The sequence below is a fragment of the Diospyros lotus genome, chromosome 13 (genome assembly GCF_014633365.1).
Source record: "Diospyros lotus cultivar Yz01 chromosome 13, ASM1463336v1, whole genome shotgun sequence".
NCBI lineage: Eukaryota > Viridiplantae > Streptophyta > Magnoliopsida > Ericales > Ebenaceae > Diospyros > Diospyros lotus.
Window position 1 is genome coordinate 37,177,204 of NC_068350.1, and position 14,870 is coordinate 37,192,073.

The 14,870-nt window shown below is 34.8% G+C and overlaps 1 protein-coding gene across 1 annotated transcript; it reads right to left on the reverse strand.

The window, feature by feature from the left end:
• Positions 1–8,333: 8,333 nt before the first annotated feature.
• On the reverse strand, positions 8,334–11,591 carry LOC127788685 (exportin-2). The gene is given in 3 exon segments (XM_052317254.1): positions 8,334–8,404; positions 8,407–11,269; positions 11,452–11,591. Coding segments are annotated over 2 exon segments (2,919 nt in total). The 5' UTR covers positions 11,267–11,269; positions 11,452–11,591; the 3' UTR covers positions 8,334–8,345.
• Positions 11,592–14,870: the final 3,279 nt, after the last annotated feature.

Here is a 14,870-nt window from a genome sequence, read left to right on the forward strand (position 1 = left end):
TATTTTTAAATCAATTTAATTCCTAACTTTAATAATTTTTCATGTAACAATACAAATATTTCATTGTTTTGGTTACACATTTTTATATTTTTTAATTAATTTAATTTATATAGTTTGACACGTTAAAAAAAATTAAATGAACTCATCTCGTTTTGCCCTTTTTTACGCATCAAGATACATGTGCAAAATTAACTAAAAAATAAAAACATATAAATATAATAAAAAATTTAAATTATCACACAAAAAATTAAAATACAAAAATTAAATTAACTCAAAAATATAAATTCAATAATATAATTAAAACAACAAAATATCAGGTGATCACACACAAAAATATATATATATATATATGAATTTGGCCTTTGTTTCATAGAAAATGCTATTAATACTCTTTAAACTACATAGGTTACACAATGCATGTAAAATGACAAAACTACCTCTCATCAAAGATGATGAGACAACACGAAACGGTAAGACACAAGAGATATTTTTGTCATTTGCATGCATGTGCGTAGCCCAAGATATAATCCTTGATATATCAATCACATGGTCGTTGTTTCATTGAGAGAATCATCATCAACAACAATGCTTGGCAAGTACATCTGGGAAAAATACACTCTAATTGAGATATGAAAAGCACCCAACGTTCAGCGCACAAATTCATCCCTTTTATCACACAAGCCTATTTTCCACCTTCTTGTTCACTTGGTAACTCAGATGATACAAATGATGCACCTAGTCTAGAACTAAGGAAGCAAAAAGGAGAATGGAAGTCGAAGCCAAAACAGCAACAGCCACGAGTACGAACCAGACTAGCACGTGAACTTTGCTGGAACTCTTAGCTACAATGTCGAACAAGAAGACTTTTATCGTAAGGGCCTGACAGAGAGAGATTCGATTGTAACCGGTGAAGCTTAATGTGGTATAAATATAAATGCCACCTTCAAAAAGATGCCTATCAAACATAATCTGCAACATTGATCAGCGAAAGAGACACTCCGTAAAAGCGACTGCATCACTCATTTGTCAACAGTGTGAAGTATGCCCTGGGGGTTTTCGAAAATTGGACCAAATGAAACTCTCTTCATGCTCAGCCAAAATCTGCAGCAATGTAAAGTAGGTGTCATATGCGTGACTAAAATGAGCAATCGCTTACTTATTTAGGACACTAGTAAGGTCCTAGTAACCAAGTGAAATGTATGAAAAAATGAAAAGCAGAAGGGACTGGTAAAAATGAGGGAGCAATTAAAGAGAGAGAAAAGAAGTATTCCTCAAAATTATTCAATGAAGGCGGAGAAACAAGTGTTCTGTTGAGGCATCTTATTAAACATGTTATACGAACACATTTGTCACAATGAAATAAAACAAACATTTAAAAGAAGACAAACAAAAAACATGAAAAAGTACGTCAAAAAAACATATAATAACCGGATAGAAACATGAAAATGAATGGGAGAAGAGCACTTTTTTCGTAAATGAAATTATTTATTGTGATCTTTAAATCAAAAAGGATTCTGAGAAAGTGGAGAGAGAGCACTTTAGTGTTTATTTATAAGGGGAAAAAAGTAGATGGTAAAATTTGTGGAAATTAAAGACAAATCAACCTAATTAGTCAAACTATGAAATTTTTGGAGAGAGACCAAAGTGTCTGAAAACCAATTTGATATATGGTCAATAATGAAAGTTATATATTTGCTAAGGCACATGAAAAAAAGTATATCGATAAACAAGAGAATTTACATATGGTGCTTAAAGATTTAGTAACAGTTTATGACAGAGTCCTTAAAGAAGTCTTATAGAGGGATTTAGAGAAGAAAGAAGTTCAAATTGTTTATATAGAGGAGATACTAATTAAGACTGTTAAAGACATGTATCCTAGAGTATAAACAAGTGTAGGAGCATGTAGAGGAGATACTAATTAAGACTGCTTCAATTACAATTGAATTACATAAAAAATTTAATTAAGCCCTTATCTTTTTGTCCTAGTAATGGACAAACTCACTAAACACATCAAGCATAGATAAGTTATCCCAAAGAAAAAACAGTTTAGATGTATTGGATCAAACATCCAATTATCCAAAAGATAATAAGATTAATGAGGATGTTTCCAATAGAATTAAAGCTAGATGGTTAAAATAAAAAGTATGCCTGGTGTTTTATATGATAGTAAGAAAATTTTATAAAACGACTATAAGCCCAACTTTATTTGTGTGGCATAAAATGTTGGGCATTAAAAGTATCAAAATATGCAAAATATGAGCATAATAAAGATGAGGATATATGATGGATGTGCAGCCATATAGGAAAAGATAAAATTATTAATTAGATTATTCATAATAAGTCAAAGTGGGGCCTATAGAAGATAAGATGCATGATATGCAATTAATATGATTTCATCTTGTGAGAAGAATAACAGTAGAAACTCCTGTGAGTCAAAAGTGGACGGAACAAAGCAAATTTCTAACAAAAGAGAGAGAAATACCAAAAAGAAGGCCTTATAAAAGATATTTCCACAAATAAAAATGATTGGCAAGGTAGAATTCACGTAGCTTGCCCCGTGTAGTGAGATTAAAGCTTGATATATTGTTGTACCAGTACTGTGTCTAAGGGGTTGTTTAGCTGTGGAAAATGATTTCTAGTTTTCTAATTTCAATTTTCTATAAAATATGTAATTTTCATTTCCTATAGAAAATTTGGAGAACATGTTTAAATTAGAAATACAAAAAATTAATTTGCAATCTAGAAAATTAGAATATATGTTCAAGAAAAGAGAGATGCCTTAATTTCCAATCTAGATGATTTGTGGACAACTGTGTTTTCCAAATCTCCAAATTAACAAGGAAAACTTAGAAAACTCATTTTAGTAGTTTTCCAAGTTCAATTCAATTTTGGAAAACTACATCTTCCAAATCTCCATTTTACATTTAGAGAATTTTTGTATCTGAACAACTTTTCTAGTTTCCCATTTTCCGTGGAGTAATTTTCTGGAAAGGGGCAGTCTTCCACAACTGAACAGCCCCTAAGCCTCTGCAAGCACCCAGTAACAGTGGGCAAAGTGTCTCATAAACCCACTGTGATAAGTCCAGAGGAAGCCCCAAGAGAAATATGCTACACTGATGCCCCTGGCATGCAAGCTATGTATTGTGGAAAGGAAGTCTTGGAAGTAAAAGCCCACAAGCCAAGCTAGTCCTATACTGAAAGCCAAATATCATTGAAACCCCCCACATTAATGACCCTACTACTCTACGATATAGAAGCCAGTATTGGAACTTTAAACAAATTCTCATAGGATTAGAACATCTGAACTAGTATTCACAGTTATAATTGCATTTGCACCCAAAAATGCAAATGATCTGCTCAGAATTGCCATCCTCAAAACATTTGAACTGATTAGGTGAGAAATGAACAGATGAGGAGATAAGGAAAAGCAAGCCAGCTAAAGAGGATGGCATGGAATATCATCCCTTCTCACATTTCATGCTTTTCTCTCTTTTTTCTGAAAGCAATTTTCTGATTGAACAATCATTGAACTGGAAGAAATGGTACCTTGACCAAATAATAGGTTCAAAGTGAAGTTTTGGGAATGTGAATCATTACCTAATTATATGGCTCACATAAACAACTCCCCTAGGTTAGCAAATAGATGGGTGGCATGGGCAGTGGGATATTGCCATGATTCAGTTTACATCGAATAACATGAGGAGGCAATATTCCAAAAATGGATGCACTGAACAAAATAAGAAAGTATAGCTACATTTTACCCTTCACCACCAACTTCTTTACCATCAAACTAAATGAAAGTTAGTGTTCTAAAATGCTGCACCTAGGCCGCCAAAGAGGGGCCTAGGAAAATTATTTAAATAAAATTTATATTATCTCAAATGCACATACTGCTGGAAATAAAATATTTCAAAAGGCATATTTTGTCTAATTATTTACGCGTGGCCAAAGAAGACTTCAAAGCTTTTTCAAAGCTTATCCAATATCCCAGATTTAATGTTTGCTTGGAGTCTGAGAGAGAGAGAGAGAGAGCCAGAGACATCAAGGAAGAGCAGCGAGTAGTGCGTGAGAGCCCCAATTTTCTCCTTCTTCCAGCCTTCGTCCGTCTGTACGTCGGTCCAACAAAATCGTTCTCTATATATATATAAATATTAATAGAAGGTGTGAAGCGGAGATAAGCCGCCAAGAAGAAGATGAAGGAGAAAGAGGCTGCTTACACAGCACACTCTCAAGCCTTATCCGCATTTGTTTGGATTAGACCGAGTCCCCCTCTGGCCGTTGAAGACTTCGTCATTTGCAGCAGCAGCATCTACTACTTTTGAGTGAAGAAGCTGGGTTTTCTCCTCTAAAATTAGGCAACCCAGGCAGCGCCCGATTAATTGAGCACAGCACCTAGGATGCTGATTTGCATGTATTTGCAGTGGCCAGGGGCCGCCTAAGCCGCGTTTTAGAACAGTGTAGATCTAAACTCAACAAGAAGCCAATTTGAAACTGCAAGAGTGATGTAATGTTGTCACCGTTTGAAACAAGATGGAGGGCCCGTTCAAGAGGGGCCGAAACTTCATATTTTTCATATTCTTTTAGGATTTTATTCTACTTCATATTTTAGGGCTTTATTTTTATTAGAATTCTAAATAGTTTTTATTTACAATACTACCATGAGGTGGTCGACCGCTATAAGTACTTAGATTTTAGGGTTTGTAAACAGTTTTTTCGATTTCAATTTTCTAGCAACCTATTCGGTTTTCTTCTCTTAATCAAGACCAAGTTTTGGTGCTTGAAACTTGTTGCTTTGAGAGTATCATTCGTGTGTTACTTCTCTACACACACGTTACACGTTGCGTCAGGTGGTATTAGAGCGGTAAAATCAACTAATCAAATGGCCAATCTTGACGGCGGTAGCAACCAACCTCGCAATGGTGATTAGGGGTTGCCTGTAGTTTAGAGAGCAATAGAAGAACAACGAGAAATAACTCGCAATATGCAACAACAATTGGAGCAGTGTTATTAAAGACGTGCCTAGGCTCAAGGCGCACCCTAGGCGCCTGAAAGCATTCCAGGTGGGCGCAGACCTACAAGGCGCACCTTAGCCCAAGGCACCTCAGGCTAAGGCATGCCTTGGGCTTTTTAACTATTTTTTTAAGGTTTTTATTTGATTGTTTGTTACTCTATTTAATTTTTTACTATTTAGAGTTTAAATTTATTGCTTCAACTACAAATTTGATAATACATAAAAATGTTACTACTTTAAATGCTCCAATTGAATTTGAACTAAATGAAGATGGATATGGAGAAATATATGGATCTAAATGAGGATATGACAAAAGACAGAAATACATGGAAGTCTAGAATTCATGTAGCCGACCTCACATAGTGGGATAAAGGCTGGATATGTTGTTGTGTTGGTGAAGATGGATATGGAGAATTGAACAAATTCAAGGCATGCAATAACAAAATGTAACATTAAGTAACCAGAACAGCACCCCCATACTTGCAACCATCTTTCTTAGGCTTCTATATATCATTTATGATCTCCAGATGCAAGAAGTGGACAAAAAGGGAAAAATAAAATTATATTTTCATAGGCCCAAGTTAAATAGTGGCTTCAACAATGTTTTGTAAAAGCTGTTCAAGTCTCCATTTTCTTTAAGATTATATTATTCCAGTAATAAAAAATCAAACTACACTTAATATCCAATGATCAACATTCTATTGGTGTGATCAATATTTATAGACACCACAGAGGCTGAGTTTTCATTATACAAAGAAAGATGCAAATTCAAACCTAGTATATTACATACCAAAAAAATGTATGAAACTATCATCACTTCTAAACCATAGAAATCATCCAACAAGAGGAGAAGATGATGTAGAAGAAAATATTAAAGATGATACTTTTAATGATGAAAATATAGAAATGTTTGATCTTGATGATGAGGATGATTTTTAAATTATTTAAAATACATAATTAGTTAATCTTGATTAAGATTTAAGACCTATAATTTGTTTTAAGATTTAATTTAAGTTGACCTAAAGACTTTTAGATTACATCTTTTGACATTTTTTATTGTTTTTTTCATTAGTATATGTTGAATTTTTTAATTTCATTGATAACATATACTTATAAATATGTTATTAGAAGTTAGGACTTATTTTATACCTTATTTTTCAACTAGAATATATATTTTACGTTTTTTTTTAGTAAGCATGCGTCTAGTTCCATCAGGCGAGCACCTCGCCTTACGCCTTGCGCCTCAAGCTCCAACACTCTTTTGAGCCTTAGTGCGCCTTGAGCCTTTAATAACACTAAATTGGAGCAAATCAACAACCAATTAGGTACTTTATTACGAGGTGATGATTACAAGTACCAGAATAATAGAATGAATCACGCCAGAGGAGTTAACCCGGGAAGATCAGCCATTAATCCTGTCCCTGTTAATCCTAGAAGACCACCAATGATGGATGATAGTGATGATGAAGATGATCTTGGTCTTGTAATGGCTAATCTTGGCGATAAAGGGGTTAGGAGGAATGTGCAGCATAATAACCATTGGGGAAACAATGAGTTTAAACTAAAGGTTGATATTCCTACCTTTAGTGAAAATCTTGATATTGAGGGGTTCCTGGATTGGATCGCTGAAGTTGATCGATTTTTCAAATACATGAAGATCCCAGATGAAAGCAGACTAAGTCAAATTAGTGACTTATAGATTGAAGGGAGATAAATTTGTTTGACGGGAGCAAATGAGATAGACGAGATTGAGGGAAGGCCAACATCCAGTTCAGACATGGAGACGAATGAAACAATTGTTAAGAGGTAGGTTTTTGCCTCCTAACTACGAACAATACGTGTTTGATGCCTATCAGAGATGTGCCCAGGGCATGAGAAGTGTGAATGAGTATACCTCTGAGTTCTTGAGGTTGGCGAAGAGAAATCAATTGTTAGAAAGTGACAATCAACAAGCAGCCCGTTATTTGAATGGTTGAAGCCTGCTGTTCGTGATAAAATTGGAATTCAGATGGTTATGAGTGTGCCAGAACCAAGGAACTTGGCTTTAAAGATTGAGTTAATATTGAGTGAGAGAACCCGTAGTGACAACTATCGTCATGCATAGTTCAACAAGAAGGACGCCATTTTCCATTGCATACATGAAAGTTCCTAATCATGCATTGGATTTGGTAAAGTTTCCAAAGGTACCAGGTTTTAGTGTTCCAGCTAGTGACTTAGCCGATCAAGTTAAAGCGGTTCAAGAGGATGCCAAGCAAAAGTTGCACAAAACCAATGAGAAGTACAAGATCGCAATACAGGGTATTTGAGGTTGGAGATGAAGTCATGGTATTCTTGAGGAAGGAAATGATTCCAATAGGAAAGCAAAACAAGGTCAAGCCAAAGAAGTATGGTCCTTCCAAGATTACAAAGAAAATCAATGACAATGCTTATCTTGTGGACTTGCCTAATTATATGGGTATTTCCAAATTCTTTGATATTGTCGATCTTTCTTTGTATTTGCTGAATGTGGAGTTGTCATACCCGATCATAATTCGATGACAAATTCTTTTCAAGTGGAGGTGAATGATGTGGTCACTATTTGAGACAAGATGGAGGGCCCATTCAAGACCCAGTCCAAACTGGCCCGTTCAAAAACTGGCCCAAATAGGGGACAAAACTTCATATTTTTTAAATTCTTTTAGGATTTTATTCTACTTCATATTTTAGGGTTTTATTCTATTAGGACTCTAATTGGTTTTTATTTATAATACTACTATGGGGTGGCCGAACACCATAAGTACTTAGATTTTAGGGTTTGTAAACAACTTTTTTTACTTCAATTTTCCAGCAACCTATTCAATTTTCTTCTCTTACTCAAGACCAAGTTTTGGTGCTTGAAACTTGTTGCTTTGAGAGTATCATTCGTGTGTTGGTTCTCTACATGCTGTGTCATGATGCCTCTCACTGAAAACAGAAAAGCTACAACTCAAGGTATGGACAAAGCTACAAAGAACCAAATTCTAGGAAACAAAATGGTGAATAGTGCTTGAATACTACATATGTTCAATATCAACAATATGTTGTTCATGGGATTTAACCCAATGGGCGTCGTCAATTCGTACATCCTAAAACAGTAAAATGTGTTGATCAATCATCCAACCATTCATTAAAATGCCGCTTCTATAAAAATAATCTCTGGACTTCAGGTAATTCCCATATGGTAAATGCAGCTCAAACGTGGAACATTTAGAGATAAAGAAGTTGGCAAAAACCAACATTTGAAAATATGGGGAATACAAAAAGACTAGCTCATTATGATGCAAAGAAGAAATTATACCTTGAGATAGCATCCTTTTCAAACTATTGAGAGACTATAGGAGCTGCAAAGCTGAAGCAAGGCTGATTGATTTGCGGATCAAGATTTTGACTGATAACTTGGGGATACCTCCCAGGGGAACGAGCAGAGAGATTTGCCAGCGAAGCCACTAGGAATTGCTTTGGGTCCCTAATATCCTTTAAAGGGTCCTCCTCCTTCTTCCCAGCATTGTATAGACGTACAAAAGTGGCACCATAACCCACATTGTCCCCAAACTCTGGAACATCTGGTTCCTCTTCAACTCTATCATGCTCTGGTCGAGAAAGAAGAGTAACAATGCTATCCAGCAGTTTCCCCCAAAGTCCACTGGATGCAGGATCCAATAATATTGGAGATTCACAGATAAGTCTGGTTGAAGCAACTGCTGTCAACTTAAGCTCAATGGAACCTGTGATCAACTTCAGATTAGGTATCCAAAATTGCTCTAAGATCACAAGAAATATATTGGGCTGAACAGCATTTATTGAATCAGCAAGGCTTTGGCAACCATGTTTGACAAGAAAAAGTGACATAAATATCAAAAAGGACTTGACAAACTTCACCGTCCTGCTATTTTGGAGCCGTGTAAATAGGGAAGCCCAGATGTGTCCCATATAGGGTGCAATAACATCATATCCAAGGTTCTCAATAATTGTGTTCAGCACATAAAATCCCTGTTCATCAGAGCTAGGAGATGAAACAAGCTTGTTGAATATCCCCAGTACCTGCGTCAACCTTCCCTCCTGGTTAAGTTCATGGGGTGCCTTCTGAAGGAATGCTTGGAGCAAGCGAACAAGGGCTGGAACATTTCCAGATCTTTTCCATGAATCGGGTAAGAGGAGAATCTCAAAGATCTGCATGTAGTGTTGTGGGATCGGGGGTCGATTCAACTCAACAAGCTGAGCCAGAAGCTGGAATGCATATGGGAAGAATTCAGTTACATCTCTTGCCAATATCAACTGGAGGCTCGGAAACAGGCTTGCCTCAAAGGCAGAAATAAGAGAAGGGTCCTTTTCACAGGACCGCCTGACAAGAACAGCAACTGCCTCAAAGAGACAGTGATTGAAGGTGGGATTCTTTGGGTTCTCACAGACTTTGTTGAGTACAGAAGTCAATCCAGTGATACAAGGTGAAGCAACCTCTCGAGAAATATCTGCTACTCCAAGAACCCTCATGATACACTTCATTACATAAGGATTCTCCTCAGACTCTGGCTTTCCCAAGGCACTAAAAAGGTTGGTCATGAGTGCAGAAAAATATGGGCTGATGTCTGATGACATATATCTTGCTTTGCCCCCTTCATCTTTGACCAATAAAAGCTTCTCAATGCAACTAGCTGCATAAGAATGAACCACATTTGATTCTGATTCAAGGTAGCGAACCACATCAGGGATCAATGCCAATGCAATTGGTTTTGAAATCTGATTTCTAAACATAGTGAAAAACTTCAGAGAACCAGCCTTTAGCATCGGGAATCCATTCACATCTTGATTTTGCAATTCTGGCACAATGACTGATCTGAAAAAGCTCTCAACATCTACCAGATCAGTGGAGACAGATGTACCACCAGCCTTTTTTATTGCCAGGGAGACAACTAAATAAATTGCACAGTCCTTGTGTTTCCAATTCACTGCTGGATTTTCAGCAAACAAAGTCAGACTGCTTTGTATCTGACTGGAAAGCATTTGAGTCACTTTTTCTTTGTAATTATTTGAAATTCCCTTCAGAAGCTCACAAGCAATTCTCCTCCTTGTCTCGAGATCACTTCCTTCCATGTCCCTTCTAATGAACTCCACATAATTCATTTCAAACAACTCCTCATCCTCATCCCTCAACATCACATTTGGGATAACTATACTCTGACATATCTGTTGCAAAACGTCATCCCTGGCAAACAAAGTGTGGTGAACACTCGTACTTACTGTAGTCAAAAATTTGATTGCAGTCACTGTTAACCTCTCGCGACTTGAAGATGCAGACACAGCAACAAGAAGATTCCACACAGCTTCCACAAAACCACCCAAGTAGCCCTGAAACTCTTCCTCGTTCTTCTCCATGTAAAGGCTAATATTCTCACAAACTGCAGCTCTCAATTCATCAACAACAATAAGCCCATCACCACCCCCATCTTCAAGTACAGAGTACTTCACGCTAAGATACTTCTGAAACTCAACCATCCATTCCGCCATATGATCCTCAAAAAATTCAGGCAATTCCTGAAAATTAAGAGAATAAAATATTCTGCAGCACAACTTCTGTGACTCAATAAGAGGCCGCAGGGTTGCAGCTTGGCCCCCCGTACTCGCCACATTATCAATCAAAGCCGCAGTGCGCTTAAAAATTTTCAGAAGGGGTTCGGCAAAATTATCAAGGCAATACTTCAAATCAAGTAACAGATCATTGGTCTTGAACTGATACCGGAATTTCTTAAATATCGAATTAATAGTGCTGAGTATACCGTTAACAGTGGCATAATCAGAGGCCTCGCCTGCTTTTTCCAGGCTCGATTTGAGCTCCGGCAGCAGAGCCGGCCACGACTTCGGGAAATCGTGCTTGCCGATCACGGCCAGGGCTTCGCTGAGCTGGGACTGAATCCGGGGAGCAGCGGAGAGCATGAGGGGGACAATCAGAGCCTTGATTTGTTCCTTCTCGGAATCCGAAATCGGGGGCAGCGTCGGAGCATTGGGGTCCGAACCCCACCGCGATCGGAGATGGTTCTTGAAGTTAACGGCGGCCGCCTGGCGAACGGGCTCGTCGACTGTGGGTTCGGCAACGAGTCGGAGAACGGCGAGACCATAGTTGGGGCGGTCGGCAGCCTCAGCGAGGCTGGCTTCGGCTCGGCGGCGCGGCTCGGGATAAGGAGAGAGAGTGTGGAGAAAACACTCGGAGAGAAACCGCAGGGTTTCTGGATTCCACTCCATTACCTGCATCCAAAACGAAGTTCAAAAGTTCCTGTAAGGGTTTGAATTTGAATGCTTAAACACTTCTTCGTATGTCTACATCTAGGGTTTTGTTTGATCAGAAACTAGCGTTTACATCTTATTAATGCGTGTCTATATAGATGCATACAATGAGTTTGGAAGCTAGCAGAGAGGAAGAGATTTACCTGATGATGGAGATTGAGCAATGAAGTCGAAAACCCTCTGCACAGAGAGAGAGATGGAGAGAGAGAGAGAGAGAGAGAGGGAGTTCAAACGAGGAGGCGAAGCGAGGGATTCACGGACCCTCAACTTTTAAAGCTCGAAGTGGCTGTTGCCAGGGCAATTGTCACTACTGATAGAAAGTGTACAACAACTCCTTCCATTACGTGGAGGTTCCACCTTACTCTGATAATAGTAAAAATCTTTCTCCCCGTTACACAGAACGTTCTCTGTATTAAAACGTTAAGAAATATTAAAAATATATTTTTAAATTATTTTATAATTTTTAAAAAAATATCAAAAACTCGTTTTTAATTTTGAAATCCGTTTCCATAAAAAAAAAATAGAAACAGACAAAATTTCTCTATTTTATATAATATAGAGGAATTTTTATATTATATATTAATATATTTATAAAATATATATATTTTTTATTTACGTGTTTCTGATTTTTTCATTTTTTACTTTTTTAAAAAATATTTTTTCCTTGTTTACATTTCTTATCATACTTATTTTTCGTTTCTAATTTTTTTGCAATCTAATAGACAATTAAGTTAAATATTTTTATTGATATTTTATATTAATGTCTTGTATATTTATATTAATATAATACATAATACAAAACATTAATACAAAATACGATCACAAACATTAAATTCACGTGTACAAAGAACATTTTTAAATAGAGAATATTTAAGTACGATGCACTTATTTGGACTCTCTCATACATATGATGGCTAAGATTATTGGGATTATCGTCATTACGTGATTTCCCGTCACTCGTGTCCTCAATTTCGACATAAGAGGTAAATAGCAGATGAAATTTTTTATCTCATTGTGCAAGACAATAAATTGAACTCATAATCTACTAATGTGAAAACCCACCTTATCGTGGCCCAACCATTTGATATATGTCATAAGGGCGATGGTTAAGATTATTTCTCTTTATTTAACAATTTTAAATTTACCTGATACTTATTTGACTTTATTTTTGTGTTTCGTCAATAATTTCAAATTTATTTAAACACAAAAATAAAGTAAAATAAAGATTACTTAAATCCCAAATTATTGAATTGTGTGACACAATCATAACTATTTGGTACATGGTGGACCAACATTCAGAGATAATACCATATTATTTTGTAAGCACATTATCATGAACATATAATATAGCGTAATATCTAAGATATGTTGACTCGGTGTTTGTGGGTATGAATTTTTTATTAAAATAATAATATATGTTAGAGGCCATGAATTTGATAATTTTTATTAAAATAATATTTGATGTTATCCTGATATTTAAAAAAGATCTATCAATTTAACTTATAGAAAAAATAAATATATGTTATGTATCTTCTATGATGCATGGAAATGTTTCAAGGGTGTTATTTCGATGTTTTTGAAATATTTTTATTTTTAAAATATAAAAAAAAATATTTATGAACTGTTTTTGTAATTTTGAAAATATTTAAAAATTATTTTGTAATATTAAAAAAAGATCGAAAATACATTTTTGTCCACAAATATGCTAAAATTTTATCTATAATTCAAAAAATTTAAATTTTCTCAAATTTTGTTTGTGAAATTTATTTGAATGTATTATGAAATTTATGTTTATTTCTATATTAAAAAATATATTTTTACATTAAAAATTATATTTACAAAAATATTTATTTATCTTTTTTATTTATGTGTTTCTCTCATTTTTTTCATTTCTTATTTTTTTTATAAAATGTCATTTTCCTGTTTTCGTTTCATATCGTATCCATTTATCGTTTATGTCTCCGTGCAACTTAGAGTATATTTGCCTTTACAAAGTTTAGGTTGCGTCTTCTTTACTTTTTAATTTTCAGTTTTGAGTTTTGAATTCATTTTCAGTTTTATGTTTTGATAGTCTATTTTTAAAAAATAAAAAACGTATTCTCTTTGTCATTTTGAAAAACTATTTTTTAAAACAAAAAATTAGAAAATACATTCTCTTTAAAATTTTGAAAATAAATTTTTAATAATATTTTATTCAATAAACTTTGATCATCAAGTAAATTATAAATATTTAATATTAATATATTATTAAAAAATATATAAATTTTAAAGTTAATGAATTTTGTAATTTTTTTTCATTACAATAATAAAATATGAATAAAAAATAAATAAATATATTTTTAGTTTAGAGTTTATTTTGAATGAAAATATTCAAAACTTTGTTAATTTGAGTTTTCTTTATAATTTTTTTTTATTTTTAAAAATATATTTTTAAACATAGTAAAAAAAGTACATTTTTATTATTGTAAAAAATTAAAAATGATTTGAAAATATCAAAAAGAACGCAGCCTTATATTTTTTCCATGCTCCACTTAGACTAGAGGGTCTTCTTTGTGTAGGCTCGGAATATATCTGACATTTAATTTAGTAAAAATTACAAAACCGATTCTAATGGGGTAAAAATAAAACTAAAACAATACTAATTTAATAGAAAACCCCATTTAGTTGATGAAAAACAATCAGCCCGACCTGCACTGCATGGGCCGGGCCTAAGGTCCAGCCCACACTGTCCATTTGTCACAGCCCTCTTAGGCCCAAGTTTTTAATAAAGGGGTTGCGTTGTTTGTAGCCACTGCAACACTGCATGTGAGCCACATAGGCCCATGGGCCGTTCTGTGGGCTGAAAACTACTTCTGGCTCAGTACGATTTAACATATCTACTAATATTATTAGAATTAGATTAGACATTGAACTGAAAAAGGGAATAGTTCACGGTTTAATGGCCGGATTGGGGTTGAATTATTTTATTTTTTATTAAATAAATAAATTCATAAAAAATACATATAAAAATACATAATTAATGATAATATACTAATATATTATATAATTACATACTTGAGAGGTTAGCGATAACTGGATATGAATGGAGAAAGAAAAGAAAATAGAAGATTGATCGTTGTAGATGAATGGAAGGAAGGAAGGAAGAAGAAGAAGGGAAGATTGGAGAAGAAAAAGAACAATGAAAAATTAGAGAAGAAGAAGGAGGAAAGATCGAAGAAGGAGAAAAACACTGGAAGATAAGAGAGCAAGAAAAAAAAAAAAGAGAAGAAAGATCAGAGAAAAAACAAATGTGGAATATTGGAAATGAAGAAAAAGGGAACAATAGTCAATGAAGAAGCTTGGAGTGGTGGATCATTGAAGTGTGTTGAGGGCACTAGGGTTCGCAGAAAAACAATATTTTGAGCTATTTATGTTGCTCAAAACGATAATATTTTAAGGAGCTACCAACCCTTGAAAGTGAATCAGTTGAACCACTCTTATTCGTTTAGTCGACAGTTAAATTAATAGTTTAACTATAGCTTAATTAGTTTTTGAAAATCACTTTTTTTATTCGATTCGAAGT